At 54.0% G+C, this 14880-nt stretch overlaps 2 protein-coding genes across 2 annotated transcripts in view; one reads left to right on the top strand and one right to left on the bottom strand.

The window, feature by feature from the left end:
- TIMM13 (translocase of inner mitochondrial membrane 13) overlaps nucleotides 1-9280 on the top strand; it is a 22433-nt gene extending 13153 nt beyond the window's left edge. The window contains exon 3 of the mRNA XM_024739964.1: nucleotides 9167-9280. Within this exon, the coding sequence (XP_024595732.1) occupies nucleotides 9167-9271 (105 nt within the window). The 3' untranslated portion in view covers nucleotides 9272-9280. The remainder of the gene's footprint in view (nucleotides 1-9166) is intronic.
- TMPRSS9 (transmembrane serine protease 9) overlaps nucleotides 1-14880 on the bottom strand; it is a 59300-nt gene that overhangs the window by 3759 nt on the left and 40661 nt on the right. The window contains exons 9-17 of the mRNA XM_024739963.1: nucleotides 12125-12399; nucleotides 10327-10463; nucleotides 9247-9565; nucleotides 7749-7920; nucleotides 7131-7402; nucleotides 6436-6572; nucleotides 3054-3450; nucleotides 947-1118; nucleotides 1-235 (exon numbers count right to left, since the gene is read on the bottom strand). The exon at nucleotides 1-235 is cut by the window's left edge and continues 49 nt beyond it. Coding sequence (XP_024595731.1) covers nucleotides 1-235; nucleotides 947-1118; nucleotides 3054-3450; nucleotides 6436-6572; nucleotides 7131-7402; nucleotides 7749-7920; nucleotides 9247-9565; nucleotides 10327-10463; nucleotides 12125-12399 — 2116 coding nt within the window. The remainder of the gene's footprint in view (nucleotides 236-946; nucleotides 1119-3053; nucleotides 3451-6435; nucleotides 6573-7130; nucleotides 7403-7748; nucleotides 7921-9246; nucleotides 9566-10326; nucleotides 10464-12124; nucleotides 12400-14880) is intronic.

Genomic DNA, 14880 nt, shown 5'->3' with positions numbered 1-14880 from the left:
GACGCAGCGCGCGCCGTCGGGGGGCCGAGGCGCGGGCTCGGGCAGGCAGATGGGCCGCACCAGGCGGCTGCGGCGCACGGGCCCTGCCAGCTCCAGCAGCGCCACGTCGTAGTCCAGCGTGTAGAGGTTGTAGAAGGGGTGCTTGTGGATGCGCGCCACGCGCTCCAGCTGCCCCTCAGCGCCGCTCAGGAACGGCGTGCCCAGGAAGGCCGCCCACTGCTTGGGGTCCCCGTAGCTGCGGGACGTTGGGGACAAGCGTCCGCCCGGGTCCCCGCACCCCGGCGCTGCTCGCCCTGGGCTCCCCGGCACCCTGCCCCGCGGGGGCTGCGTCCGCGGTCGGCTGGGGAACCTCAGATCGGGCACTTGACCTCGGTTGAGTCGTCCCTTTGTCCTAGAACAGCAGGGAGGACGAGGGGGGCCCCCGCGCCTGAACGCGCCCAGCCGGCCCCCAGGCACTGAGGTGACACCACAAGCTATGTCCATTTCCACCTAATATTACGGCTCTCCCACCTGCCCACCCGCTGTGAGCTCGGCACCGCGAGGCGCACCCTGAGCTGGGTTTCTCCGTGGAGGGCAGGCCCCTGGCCTGGTCCTCCTCTTGCGCACCCTGCCAGGAAGGGGACCCCACTGGGTGACCTTTAGGGTGGTGCCAGTCCGAGCAAGATGGCTAGGGATGGAGGTGTCCGGCTGGCCCGGAGACCCGGCCTGGGGCCGCCCCGTTTGGTGGGGGTCGGGCACTGGACTTAGCCCCGCTGCCCTGTGTGGCCAGGGGAGGGCTGTGCGGAAGAGGGTACGGCCTGGGGCAGCGGGTGTCGGGAAAGGGCTTTGCAGGCAAAGGCGCGGAGGCGCCACACCCTGAGTTTTCGGGCTACGATTGGGTCCCGGTGAACCACGGACACGGGCCATTCGGGGCGGACATGGGCCATTCGGGGCGGGCGGGACTCACACGTCAAAGCAGTGCGCTGCCGACAGCAGCCACCTCTCGGCCACCAGCACGGCCCCGCAGCGGTGCTCCCGCCGCCGTAGCCACAGGCTCACCTGCCACGGCCACTCCCCGCGGCCCGCGGCGCTGCCGCCCACGATCCTGGTCAGCGTTGCTGCCGGCGCCAGGCCGCAGTCTGCGGGAGAGGCGGGCATGGGTCGGCGGTCAGACCACGCCTCCTCCACGCAGACCGCCCAGCTTCGCCCCTGCGCGCAGTCCCGGGTAGCGGCGCCTGGGAGCAGGGAGTGGGGTGGGGGACCCACCTCGGGGAAACGCCTTCCCCCAGGGACCCTGGGCCTGGAGCTTGGTCCTACAAACGAGCCTCTTCTGGGCTTTTCTCAGATAATGCATTTAAGTTTGGTTCCTGTAACCTCAGCCTTGGGGCCTCACCTCCCCAGCTGGGGGCCAGGCCAGCATCCCCTGTCGCTCCCCACTCCTCCCAGGCCTCTTTCAGGTCCCTAGGAGCCAAGTTCCCTGCTGCCCCAGGGCCTTTGCACACCCCAGCTGCTTCCCAGGAGGCCCTGCCTGGTCTCACCAGCTCCTGCACTGGCTGGTCTTCCTGGACGCCCTGTCAGGGGCTTTTTACCTGGGTCTAGTGACCCAGTGTCCTTCCCAGGGTAGTCCCAACGTCCTGTGACAGACACCCTTCCCCACCTGCAGCACAGGGTGCGTCCTCGGAACACAAGAGTAGGAAGACCAAACGGGTAGCTCCGAGGAGTGCTGCAGGGAGCGCCGTCAGCACCCGGGGCAGGGGCGCGCTCAGGTACACATCTGATAATTCCCACAGGCTGTTTTCCAGCTCCACAGCCAGTGCCCCTCCCCAGCCCTGTCTCCCACCAGCCAGCCGCCTCCCCTGCCCTCCATGGTCGGGGAAGGCCCTCCTGTCCCCACACCGAACAATATGTGCCATGTCAGGAACCCTCCTCCACCTCCTGGCCCCCACGTTGAGAACTGTAGCTACTGGAAAAGGAAGAATCACCAGGCTGGAGGCCCGACCCAGAGACAGCCGGCTCCAGCGTTAACAAGAACCAGTATTTTTCTCCCAAGGACACGCTGCAGCCGTAAAGTATCAAAACGCCCCCTCCTCTGAGTATCCCTGCTGGACGGGCAGGGGCAGCGAGTTCCCCTTGCGCCTGGAGGATCTCAGTCACAGAGACTGTGTCCCAATTTCCAGCCCGGTCCGGCACCTCAGCTGAGGGGGCTCTGGACTCGACTTTCTTATGGTACCCGGAGAGGCACGTGGTCTGCTTTGCTCTGAGCCGGTCAAACTCTGCTTCCTCTCAGCATCCCCTCCACCCCTCTGCCCCGTATCCCACAGCGCCTGCCTCTCCCTCTGTTTGGCGAGCCGCCCCTTGGTTCTTTGGTGTGCGCTGCCCTGCTGCAGCGAGCCCGTAACCCTGACTTTGTGGGTGCAGGTCTCTGTCTGGGGACTTGGGCTGACTGGGCCAGCCTCTGTGTGAATGTGGGGGGCAACAAAGGGCGGGGAACAGAAGCCGGGCCCCATTCTAAGCTTGGTGCCCGGGACACTGTGGGCATCTATTTGGGCCATAGGAAATTGCCTACATTAGATGGGCCATGTTCTCTGTCTCATCTGTCAGCCAGTTACTGCCCTGTTGTACCCCCCTTAGGCCTGTGGGACCAGCCGTTACGTGTGCATCTGCCCTGTCAGTGCCGGGTCCCTGCCGTCGGGGCCTACGATGGTCTGACTTGTGTCCCCTCCACAATTCGTAAGTGGAAGCCCCTGACCCCCAGAACCTCAGGATGGGACTTTTGGAGATGGGGCCTTTAAAGAGACGATTGAAGTAAAATGAGGTTCGGGTGGCCCTAATCCAGCATGACTGGTGTCCGTATAATAAGAGGAGATTAGGACACAGACACCCACAGAGGGGAGACCACATGAGGATGCGGGGAGAAGATGGCCGTCCTCACACCGAGGAGAGAGGCCTCAGAGGGTTCCAGCCCTGCCGACACCTCCATCTCCACCCCCCAGACTGGGACGCTGTCACAGCAGCCCTAGCAGGTGACACAGGACTCCCGCCACCCACCCACGTCACTCCATTTCTCTGGGTACCTGGTAGCTGGGAGCCCACAGTGGTCTCCGTGGCATGTGGAGGTGGTGTCTGTCCCCTAGTGGTGGTGGTCATGGCGGTGGTGGTCCTGTTGGCAGGTTGGCTGGTCACCCTGCTGGTGGCCCAAGGGGTGGGTCTGCTGGCCATGACCCCCAGGACCGTGAGGCCAGCCGTCGTCCTGGCAGGGTGACTGCTGGTGGGCGTCCTCGTGGTGGACGGCGGGGGCGTGGAGAGGGAGCGGGAGGACATGATAGCGAGGATCCAGCCCTTCAGCCGGGTGATGCGGGTGTACACGCCTGGCTTCTTGGCCTGAGCACAGCCGATGCCCCAGCTCACAATCCCCGCCAGATAGAACACGCCAGGCGTCTCCTCACAGGCCAGGGGTCCCCCAGAGTCACCCTGAAAAGGAAGGACAGAGGGCCGCTGACCATACCGGCACCCTCTCCACAGAGGCACCGCCAGGTGCTCCCGTGCTGCCACGAGTGGGAGAAACTCCTCAGCAGAGCTGGACACGCACAGGACCTCAGCAAGACGGGCCTCACGCCCACGTGGGGCTGTGAGACCTTGTGTGACCTTGAGCAAGTCACCTCTCTCTGAGCCAGGATTGCTCTTACTTTTGCATTGGAAACAAAACAAAACAGCAGAAAACCCTAAAGAAAAGAACTCTCCTGGGCAAGAATATACAATGGGAAAAAGACAGTCTCTTCAGCAAGTGGTGTTGGGAAAGCAGGACAGCCGCATGTAGATCAGTGAAGTTAGAACACACCCTCGTGCCATGCACAAAAATAAACTTAGAATGGCTTAAAGACTTAAATGTAAGCCGTGACACCATAAAACACCTAGGAGAGAGCATAGGCAAAACATTCACCGACATAAATCGCGCCAATGTTTTCTTAGGTCAGTCTCCCAAGGCAATAGAAATAAAAGCAAAAATAAACAAACGGGGGGCTTCCCTGGTGGCGCAGTGGTTGAGAGTCTGCCTGCCAATGCAGCGGACACGGTTCGAGCCCTAGTCCGGGAAGATCCCACATGCCACGCAGCAACTGGGCCCATGAGCCACAACTACTGAGCCTGCGCGTCTGGAGCCTGTGCTCCGCAGCAAGAGAGGCCGCGACAGTGAGAGGCCTGCGCACCGTGATGAAGAGTGGCCCCCACTTGCCACAACTAGAGAAAGCCCTCACACAGAAATGAAGACCCAACACAGCCAAAAATAAATAAATAAATAAATAAATAAATAAAAAAGCACGGACCCTGTGATAGTTTTAATAAAAAAAAAAATAATAATAAACAAACGGGACCTAATCAAACTTACAAGCTTTTGCACAGCAAAAGAAACCATAAAAAAAAAACAAAAACGAAAAGACAACTTACAGAATGGGAGAAAATATTTGCAAACGATGCAACCGACAAGGGCTTAATCTCCAAAATATACAAACACCTCATACAACTCAATAACAAAAAACCAAACAACCCAATCGAAAAACGGGCAGAAGATCTAAATAGACATTTCTCCAAAGAAGACATACAGGTGGCCAACAGGCACATGAAAAGATGCTCAACATCACTAATTATTACAGAAATGCAAATCGAAACTACAATGAGGCACTACCTCATGCTGTTCAGAATGGCCATCATTAAAAAGTCTACAAATAACAAATGCCGGAGAGGGTGTGGAGAAAAGGGAACCCTCCTACACTGTTGGTGGGAATGTAAGTTGGTGCAGCCACTGTGGAGAACAGTGTGGAGGTTCCTTAAAAAACTACAAAGTAGGGACTTCCCTGGCGGTCCAGTGGTTAGGACTCCATGCTTCCACTACAGGGGGCACGGGTTCAATCCTTGGTCGGGGAACTAAGATCCCGCATGCTGTGCGGCGCAGCCCCCAAAAAAACTAAAAATAGAGTTGCCATATGATCCATCAATCTCACTCCTGGGCATATATCTGGAAAAGACAAAAAATTTAATTCAGGGCTTCCCTGGTGGCGTAGTGGTTGAGAGTCTAAAAAAAAAAAAAAAAAAAAAAGTTAAATTCAAAAAGATATATGCCCCCCAACATTCACAGCAGCACTATTTACAGTAGCCAAGACATGGAAGCAACCTAAATGTCCATCAACAGATGAATGGACAAAGAAGATGTGGTACATTTATACAATGGAATATTACTCAGCCATAAAAAAGAATGAAATAATGCCATTTGCAAAACCATGGATGGACCTAGAGATTACCATACTAAGCAAAGTAAGTCAGAAAGAGAACGACAAATACCATATGATATCACTTACATGTAGAATCTAAAATATGACACAAATCAACTTATTTGTGAAACAGAAACAGACTCACACAGAGAACAGACCTGTGGTTGCCAAAGGGGAAGGGGAGGGGGGAGGGTAAATTAGGAATTTGGGATTAACAGATACACACTGCCATATATAAAATAGATAACAAGGCTTTACTGTATAGCACAAGGAACTATATTCAATATATCTTGAAATAAACTAATGGAAAAGAATATATATATGTATATACGTATATACATACAGACGTATAACTGAGTCACTTTGCTGTACACCAGAAACTAACAACATTGTAAGTAAGTTATACTTCAGTAAAATAAAAAAAATTTAAAGCATGATGTGCTGTAGGTTTCCATTATATGTCTATCATAGGGTTAGAATTTTTAAATTTTTGAATTACAAATGTTGTTAAGAACTATGAGATGCTTCTTTTCTGTGATTTTTGACAATTACCCTGTTTCTCCCCTTCAGTGCACTAATGCAATGAATAGCACTAATGGATTGTCTTGTGCGGAGCCAAACTTTTTATGACATCAACTCACTTTGGTTGTGATGTGTTTCCCTTATAACACATACTCTGCCGGCTTGAATTTGCTAATGTTTTATTAAGGGTTTTTTCGTCTATGCTTCTAAGTAAGACTGGCCTATGCATTTCCTTTTAAAAAATTTTTTTTTCTTTTTTTTTTGCCATGTCACGCGGCTCGTGGGATCTTAGTTCCCCAACCAGGGATTGGACCCAGGCTACGGCAGTGAAAGCGCCAAGCCTAACCGCTGGACCACCAGGGAACTCCCTGAATTTCTTTACCTGTGTGTTTCTCTGGCCTTGATAGCATGGTTCAGCTAGCTTCTTTTTATGTTCTGGAGCTGATTTGTTTCCCCTTAAAAATGGGTCAGCCACGTGTCAAGTGTGACAGGGTGGTCATATACGTACTCATGTATGATTAGCTTTTCTTCAGTTAACATATACGAGACAGCTTTTAAAAATCAGTGTGTATATATTTTGTGTAGATCTACCACGTACTTTGAAACTGCTGTCTCATCTTCTGTTTGGACGTATCACGATCTCTCTAAACCGGGTCCCTCCTGGACTCACCTGGCAGGAGTCAACCTTGCCCTCCAGGAACCCCGCACAGATCATCCTGTCCGTGAGCGAGAAGTTGTAGAGGGCGCTGCATGCCTTCTGGTCTATGATGCCCACGGATGCCCGCTGCAGGAGGTCAGGCTTGGTGGCTGCCAGGACAAGGAGACCACCCCCGAGGGCCGCTTACACAGGGACCACTGTTCAGTAGCCGGCTTCACTCTGACCACAACCCCAGAGGGAGGTGCCATCCCCGTCCTACAGGTCAAGGCCCAGAGGCCCACGGCCTTGCAGGGGTGTAAAGTCACACAGTGAGAAGGAGGCGGGTCCCACCCTAGAATCTCACCACTGTCCCTGTGCGGATTCCCTAGCACCTTGGGTGACCTGCAAGGGGGCTACTCTGAGGTCTCAAAGGGAAGCACAAGGGTCCCCAAACTTTTTCCATAAAGGGCCACAGAGTAAATATGTTCTGCTTTACAGGCCAGACAGCCTGTTGGGACCACTCAGCTCTGCTTTTGTAGCAGGAAAGCCGCCCAGGGGCTATCAGTGACTGAGTGGGCGTGGCTGCATGCCAGTAAAACTTTATTTATAAAAAGCAGCCGCACTGGGCCCATGGGCCGGAGTTTGCGACCCTGAGTTAGTGGAGAGGTGAGTGGTCTGCGGGCGGTGGGACCAGAGCCCCGGGTGGGGGTAGGGGGGCGGAGGCTCACCGTTTCCCTCCTGCGTGTTGCCCCATCCAGAGATCACGCACTTGCGGCCCACGGGGAACTTCTGGATGGCCAGGGGCAGGCAGACAGGCTGCACGTACTTGTTGAAGACCAGGGGCCTGGCCAGCTCCAGCACGGCCACGTCGAAGTCCAGGATGCTGGGATTGTACTGGGGGTGCAGCACCGCCCGCCTGAGCCCCATCTTCACGGGGCTCCCGCCGACGCCCGAGAGGGACGCGGTGCCCAGGTGGGCCCGCACCAGCTCCACCTTTGTGCTGCCGGGAAGGGGCCGATCAGACTCCCTGCCGCCCCCCGGGCACCGGGCAGAGCTGCGGGACCCAGGCCCCGGGGAGGGCACCATGAGACCGTGGGCAAGGCAGGGAGGCCCCCCGGGCCTCATTTCCTTCTGGGACAAGAAGGCATGAGAGACCCCCACGGCTTTGTGGCAATCAGAGGTCAATGCCACCTGCCCTTGGGTGGAGGGGAGGAGCCTTCCCTCACCCGCACCCCGCAGCTGGACGTGACCCTGGCCACGTGCTGGGTCCTAAGTGGTCTCTGCATGCACGGGGATTTGATGGTGGGGGGGACCCGGTGATGACGGGGGAGCCGAGGGGGCCTTACTGGTTGAAGCAGTGGGCGGCAGACAGCAGCCAGCGGTCCCCCACCACGGTGGCTCCACAGAAGTGCCGGGAACCCTCCTTCAGGCTGACCTGCCAGGGCACCTCCCCGGAGGCGGCCCCGAACCCGCCCACGATCCGGGTGGGCTTCTCCAGCGCCGGCCTGGCCCCGCACTCTGCGGGGACGAGACAGGAGGGCCCGCGCATCTCAGCCCGCTCGGCGGGCGGCGGGACCACCCTGGTTCCAGAGGGGCCTCGGGACACAGGGCACAGCCTCCGGGCTCTGGCTGGGCCAGGGCACAATCATCCCGTCACACACATGAAGAAATCGAGGCTTAAAGGAGCCCTAAGGTCTCAAGTACAAGTACGCGGCCCAGCTGGGGGGATATGGGCGAAAAAGAAGATAAAATCACAGCAGCCCTGTCCCCACCAGTGAAAATCACAGCAGCCCTGTCCCCACCAGTGTCAGCACGGCAGACACAGGCCACAGCCCAGGCGGCTCTGGACAAAGGCAGAGTCGGGTTGTTACGGGCTTGGGGGCAGGGTGGGCGCAGGCGACTTTAAATGAGGCACAGTTAAACAACTACACTCCAATAAAAAATTCTTTTAAAAATAAATAATAAAATAAGCAGAAAAAAATGAAAAGAAGTTAATTTGATACTCATTTCCATAGGCAAAAACAATATATCAAAATTTTTTTCATTTTTGTTACATATAACTTTTTCTATATCATGTGTCGTGCGATGTTTATTTGATTGTATGCACGTGTCTGTACCCCGTGTACGTGTGTCTTTAGCAATATATCTTTGGCCAGGTACACAGTACTTTGGAAAACTGGTATGTACTCAACATAAATCATGTATTCTTTCTAATGGGAGTGTACTTTACTATTCTTTCCTACTCTTTATTTTTCAACATTTAATAAAGATGGGAAGCACATCTTAATTGACTTTGTATACCACTGTCTGTCAGAATTTCACGTTATTAATTACAGTACAAATCTTGAATTGTTAAATGATTGAGTGGGAGCGACCAAGAGTAAAGGAGATTTTTGTGTTAAAAACAAAAAAAGAGGCAGAGTTTCGACTGGCTTTGAGCCTCGCAGGTCTGTGAGACCACGAAGGCGGATCGGGGCAGATCCGGGCAGTGACTGGACCTGGGTCCTCGGAAACCACAAAGTCGAGACAGGTGGAGAAGTTGTGTGCTTCGTGTGGGTGCTCGTGTCTGGTGACCCCAGGTCAGTCGCTCTCCCACCCTGGCCCCATCGTCACGGTCACTGGCCTCTTGCTGACCCTTCGGGATATTCTGAGTACACCCTCCTCCAGGCCGGCAGTAGGTGTCATCGGGCAGTAAATGTGAAAATAGCCTTTGCCTGGGCGTTTGACAGACATCACTAATCAATCACCTATCTCTTCCCCACAGACAGCTTCGGAAAGCCAGTACCAATCCACCCAACCCCGCACGGAGCAGACACCCACTTCTGCTGTCTCCCCAGAAAGTACCTTGTGGCTTAGATGCAGTGGCTGAGTCGAGAGGCACGGCGCTGGGGGCCAGCGTGGGCCTGGTGGGTGTGTTGACCACCGGGCTCTGTGGGCTGGTGGGCCAGGCGGTGCTGGGGATGGCCGGGGCAGGAGCCGCCGTGGGGGCCAGAGGCTTGCTTGCAGCAGCAATGGCCTCCACGATCCAGTCACGCAGCCTGGTCACCCGGGCGTACACCCCCGGACGCCGGGCTTCTGCACAGCCGATTCCCCAGCTCACGATGCCGGCCAGGAAGAACCTTCCGGAGGGCTCCTCGCAGACCAGGGGGCCCCCCGAGTCGCCCTGGGAGACAAAGGCACACCCTCAGGAGGGGTCGGGGCTCCGTGGCTGCAGCCGGTCCCAATCCCAGAGCCACAGGGTCAGAGAAGGAGCCCTGGTTGGGGGCCTTCTCCCCACGCGCTCACGAAGCACATGTGGGCTGATACCTCACATCTCGGAACCTCAGTCTCCTCTTCTAAAAAAATAAAATAGGACAGTTGGACTATGAGATCTCTAAGACCTCTTTCAGTTCTACCACTGGCAGTTAAAAACCCAACCCAAATAAGCAATATCCCCTCCTCTCCTTAGCCCAGCAGACCCTGGGTAATGTCACCAGTGGCTTAGGAACCTCCAGTCATGCGGCGTCCTCCTGCAGGGCCGCATCTGCCCTCACTCATCCTGTCTTGCTATCCTTTGCCTTCTCACACACACCCATCTCACCGCAACTCTTTCATCCTTAAACACAAGTTCTCTCTTACTATTTCCCGCCATTTTCTCCAGCTTCTGGCTCTGATGTGGCACCCTGAGCGCATGTAGCAGCCGCTCCCCACCCACCAGGCCTTAGAAAGGAGAGCAAAGATATAAACTAAAAAGAAAAAGGAAATCCACAGCCATGTGACAAACCAAGCAGAGGAAATCTTGGTGGTGGACCAGCAACAGAAGACTTCCCCCTTCCGGGGAGAGGGGAACCTCGGGCGGAAACCTGGGGGCCTTTCCCAGCCACCTCAGGGGCTGGCAAGGCGTCGTCTGGGGCCTCTGGCTTCTTTCCCAGGCACCGGGCTCACCTGGCAGGAATCCACCTTCCCATCCAGGTAGCCGGCACACAGCATCCTGTCGGTGAGCGAGTGGCCATACAGGCTGGCGCACAGGGCCTGGTCCAGCAGCTCCACGGTGGCTTTCTGCAGCATCTCCGGCTTGACCACTGCCCAGCATGGGGAGAGACAAGCAGGGTGAGCACTCCAGGACCCTGGCAGCCACCCCGAGCCAGGAGGCTGAGCTTCTGTTTCCCCAGCTGCGGTGGAGCTGCTGCAGCCCCAGATCAGAAATGAGCCAGGTCCATCAATGCCCACTGACCACCCTCTCGGCCTGGACAGCTAAGTGGCATCAAAGTTAATGCCCCAAGACTAGGCTCCTCCCCTCCCCTCCCCAAACCTGCCCGCCCTGAGCTCCCCCCTTACCTGCTGGAATCTTTTCTTAGTCCAGCCGTAGCCCCATCTTGGCTAAACATTAAATCAGATTACGTAACCTTTTCCTCAAATGCTCCAGGGTGTCCCCCCCACCACCACCCACCCAGCTCAATCCAAATACCCAAGCTTGGACCACCTACCCTGGCACCCCAGGCCCTTTGCACATGCCGTTCTGGCTGCCTAGGATGCTTGTCCCTGCAGAATCTGTCTGCCTTCCTCCTCTCATCTCCTATTTTAAATTGCAGCCCCCACCCAACCCCTGCCTTACTTTTCTCCATTCTGTACATCACCATTTGCCACTTATCTTGTTCATTATCTACTGCCCCCTGGAATTGTTCTGTCTGGGTATGGTAGCCACTGCCCACATGAGGCTATTTAAATGCAGACGGAAATTCATTACAATGAAGTGAAACGTAAGACTCAGTTTCTTGGTAGCGCTAGCCCGTGTCATAGGGCTGCTGGCCCCCCCGTTGTGGATGGCACAGATGTGGCTTGTGTCCACCACTGAGGGAAGTTTTATTGGGAGGCGCTGGTCTGGACTGGGGGCTCCATGTGAACAGGGGTTTCTGTCTCATTTGCTTCCTGCCCAGTCCCTGGAGTAGGAAGCCTGATCTTAGCTGAAGTGTCACCATCTCAGTCCCTTTCCTAAAGCTGTCCCCGCCCCCAACTCATTTTTCCTACTGGTTTCCTTCCCAGCATTTACCACCATCAGGTTACAGTCGATATGAGGCAGTTCTGTTCTATAAAATTACCCAAACACTGAATCAGTGAACACTGCCCCACTGCTCTGGGGGTTACACGGGGTCAGGTTCCCGAGAGCCTCTGGTCACAGCTGATCCATACGTACATAACCTCATGATGGTACGTGTGTTTCTGCTTAAAGACACTTCACTTAACATACACTGTTGATTCGTTAACACCGAGCTCACAGCCCACAGCGCTGTAACTCTTGCCTGAACGAAGCTCATCTAACACACGTACTTTCTGCCCGTTAGGCACATCCCAGCCCTCCTGCACTTAGGACGCTAGCCAGCACTTCAGCTCTACGCTTGGGGCCTGTTTAGATTTTGTGAAACCTGCCACAAAAAGCACAAAAATGCAGGGAAAAAAAGTGGCAGTAAATAGACCACGAAAAGGACACCGGTCTCCAGTCTGAGCTGAACCAAGAGGCAGGGTATTGCCCAGCTCCACCTCAGCTGGGAACGACTCAAATTGCACATCAGGGAACAATCACAGATTCCCCCCATGAGTATCCACTTGGGGAGACAAATGAATTTTAGCGAGTAGGCGAATTTGCAAATACAGAATCCGCGGCTAATGAGGCCGGACTGTGTGTTGCTTGCTTGACTGGGCTTTGCTGGCTGCCTGGAGAGGCTGCGGGCGGTATGGTGCTTACGGAAATCCTCCTTGAGGTAGCCCCAGCCCGAGATCAGACACTTCTTCCGGGGCGGGAAGACGTGCACGGCGGCTGGGAGGCACACAGGCTGCACATGCCTGCTGAAGGGCAGGGGGCCACCCAGCTCGAGCACCGCCACGTCGAAGTCGGCCGTGTCAGAGTTGTAGAAGGGGTGCGTGATGATCCGGGCCACTCGGGCCCGCACCGTGCTGGCCTCCGAGCCGCTGAGGTACGTGCTGCCCGCGTAAGCCACCCACTCGGTGGGGTCTTGGAATCTGCAGGGCAGACAAATCCCCGCTCAGAGGCCCACTGAGGATGGGGCCGGAGGGTGAGGCACTCACCCAGCGAGCAAGTGTTAAGGAGGCGCCCCAAAACTCAGCCATCGAGACTAATAATGATATTTTCGGACTTCCCTGGTTTCGCAGTGGTTAAGAATCTGCCTGCCAATGCAGGGGACACGGGTTCGAGCCCTGGGCCGGGAAGATCCCACGTGCCGCGGAGCAACTAAGCCCGTGCGCCACAACTACTGAAACCTGCGTGCCTAGAGCCCGTGCTCTGCAACAAGAGAAGCCACCGCGCTGAGAAGCCACGCACCACAATGAAGAGTAGCCCCCGCTCGCCGCAACTAGAGAAAGCCTGAGCGCAGCAACAAAGACCCAACGCAGCAAATAAGAATAATAATATTTTCATGTAACATTGTCAAAAATCAGAATGATTGCAAAAAAAAACAAAACCAAAAACAAAACATGGTGCACGAATTATCAGTATTTTAAACAAAGACAGGATCCAACGCGGCTGGGATTAGGGTGAGGCGAGTGAGGCCTTGAATATGGACTGGCTACTAGATAACGTTGTGTGGCTGTTTTTAATTTTCTTGGGTGTGATAGTGGTATGTGGGTATGTGACAGACTCTTTTGTCTACGTGCACAAATGCATGCGGGAGGTTCGGAGGCCATGTGTCATGATGTTTTCTACTTAATTTCAAATGGTTTGGCAAAGATATATATGTATGAATGTGTGTGTGAATAATTACAGGTGCAGATAGATGGAGAGAGTGGGAGAAAAAACGAATACAGTGAAATAGTAATAACTTTTGAAATCAGATACTGGCATATGGGTGTTTGTCTTATTTTTTCATCTTTTCTTCTTAAATATATTCATAATAAAATATTAAGAGAAACAAAATTTAAAACGATGAAAAAGCAACCCTTCTCGCCCTGAATATCACTGCTTATGTGACCTGTGTCCACCAGACCGTCATTTCCTGGGGCAGGTTTCCCTGGAATTCCCAGCAGGCTGTTCCATTAGTGACCCTGGGGCAATTCGTAGGTAATGGTTTCCCAGGGGAACCCATGCTTCCTATTGCCCTGTCCTGTCCCCGAGGACTCCTCAGATGGAAATAACCAAATAGCAATGCCTGGCACTGCCAGAGGCTTCCAGAACCTTCTCCCACCTTTGGTGAGCTCCATTCTGATTGGCCACTCTCATTGTTAAAGATTCTGACCATCCTCAACAACAACAAAAAAACAATTCAAAACTGGGCAAAGGGACTTCCCTGGTGGCGCGGTGGTTAAGAGTCCGCCTGCCAATGCAGGGGACAGGGGTTCGAGCCCTGGTCCAGGAAGATCCCACATGCCACGGAGCAACTAAGCCCATGCACCACAACTACTGAAGCCTGCGTGCTCTAGGGCCCGCGTGCCGCAACTACTGAAGCCCGCGTGCTGCAACTACTGAAGGCCACACGCCTAGAACTTGTGCTCCGTAACAAGAGAAGCCACTGCAATGAGAAGCCTGCGCACTGCAACAAAGAGTAGCCCCCGCTCGCCACAACTAGAGAAAGCCTGCACACAGCAACGAAGACACGACACAGCCAAACAAACAAAAAAAGTGGGCATCGCTCCCAAGAAGATGGAGCAATGTCACACAAATGTCACACAAATGGCCAATAAGCACATGAAAAGACGCTCAACATCACTAATCATTAGGGAAACGCAAATCAAAGCCACCGTTACCGCGCTGAGAAGCCACGCACCACAATGAAGAGTAGCCCCCGCTCGCCGCAACTAGAGAAAGCCTGAGCGCAGCAACAAAGACCCAACGCAGCAAATAAGAATAATAATATTTTCATGTAACATTGTCAAAAATCAGAATGATTGCAAAAAAAAACAAAACCAAAAACAAAACATGGTGCACGAATTATCAGTATTTTAAACAAAGACAGGATCCAACGCGGCTGGGATTAGGGTGAGGCGAGTGAGGCCTTGAATATGGACTGGCTACTAGATAACGTTGTGTGGCTGTTTTTAATTTTCTTGGGTGTGATAGTGGTATGTGGGTATGTGACAGACTCTTTTGTCTACGTGCACAAATGCATGCGGGAGGTTCGGAGGCCATGTGTCATGATGTTTTCTACTTAATTTCAAATGGTTTGGCAAAGATATATATGTATGAATGTGTGTGTGAATAATTACAGGTGCAGATAGATGGAGAGAGTGGGAGAAAAAACGAATACAGTGAAATAGTAATAACTTTTGAAATCAGATACTGGCATATGGGTGTTTGTCTTATTTTTTCATCTTTTCTTCTTAAATATATTCATAATAAAATATTAAGAGAAACAAAATTTAAAACGATGAAAAAGCAACCCTTCTCGCCCTGAATATCACTGCTTATGTGACCTGTGTCCACCAGACCGTCATTTCCTGGGGCAGGTTTCCCTGGAATTCCCAGCAGGCTGTTCCATTAGTGACCCTGGG

This window comes from Neophocaena asiaeorientalis, unplaced genomic scaffold (genome assembly GCF_003031525.2).
Source record: "Neophocaena asiaeorientalis asiaeorientalis breed wild unplaced genomic scaffold, Neophocaena_asiaeorientalis_V1.1 scaffold469, whole genome shotgun sequence".
NCBI lineage: Eukaryota > Metazoa > Chordata > Mammalia > Artiodactyla > Phocoenidae > Neophocaena > Neophocaena asiaeorientalis.
Note: the sequence above shows the minus strand (reverse complement) of the source record. Positions and strands in the feature narration are given on the sequence as shown.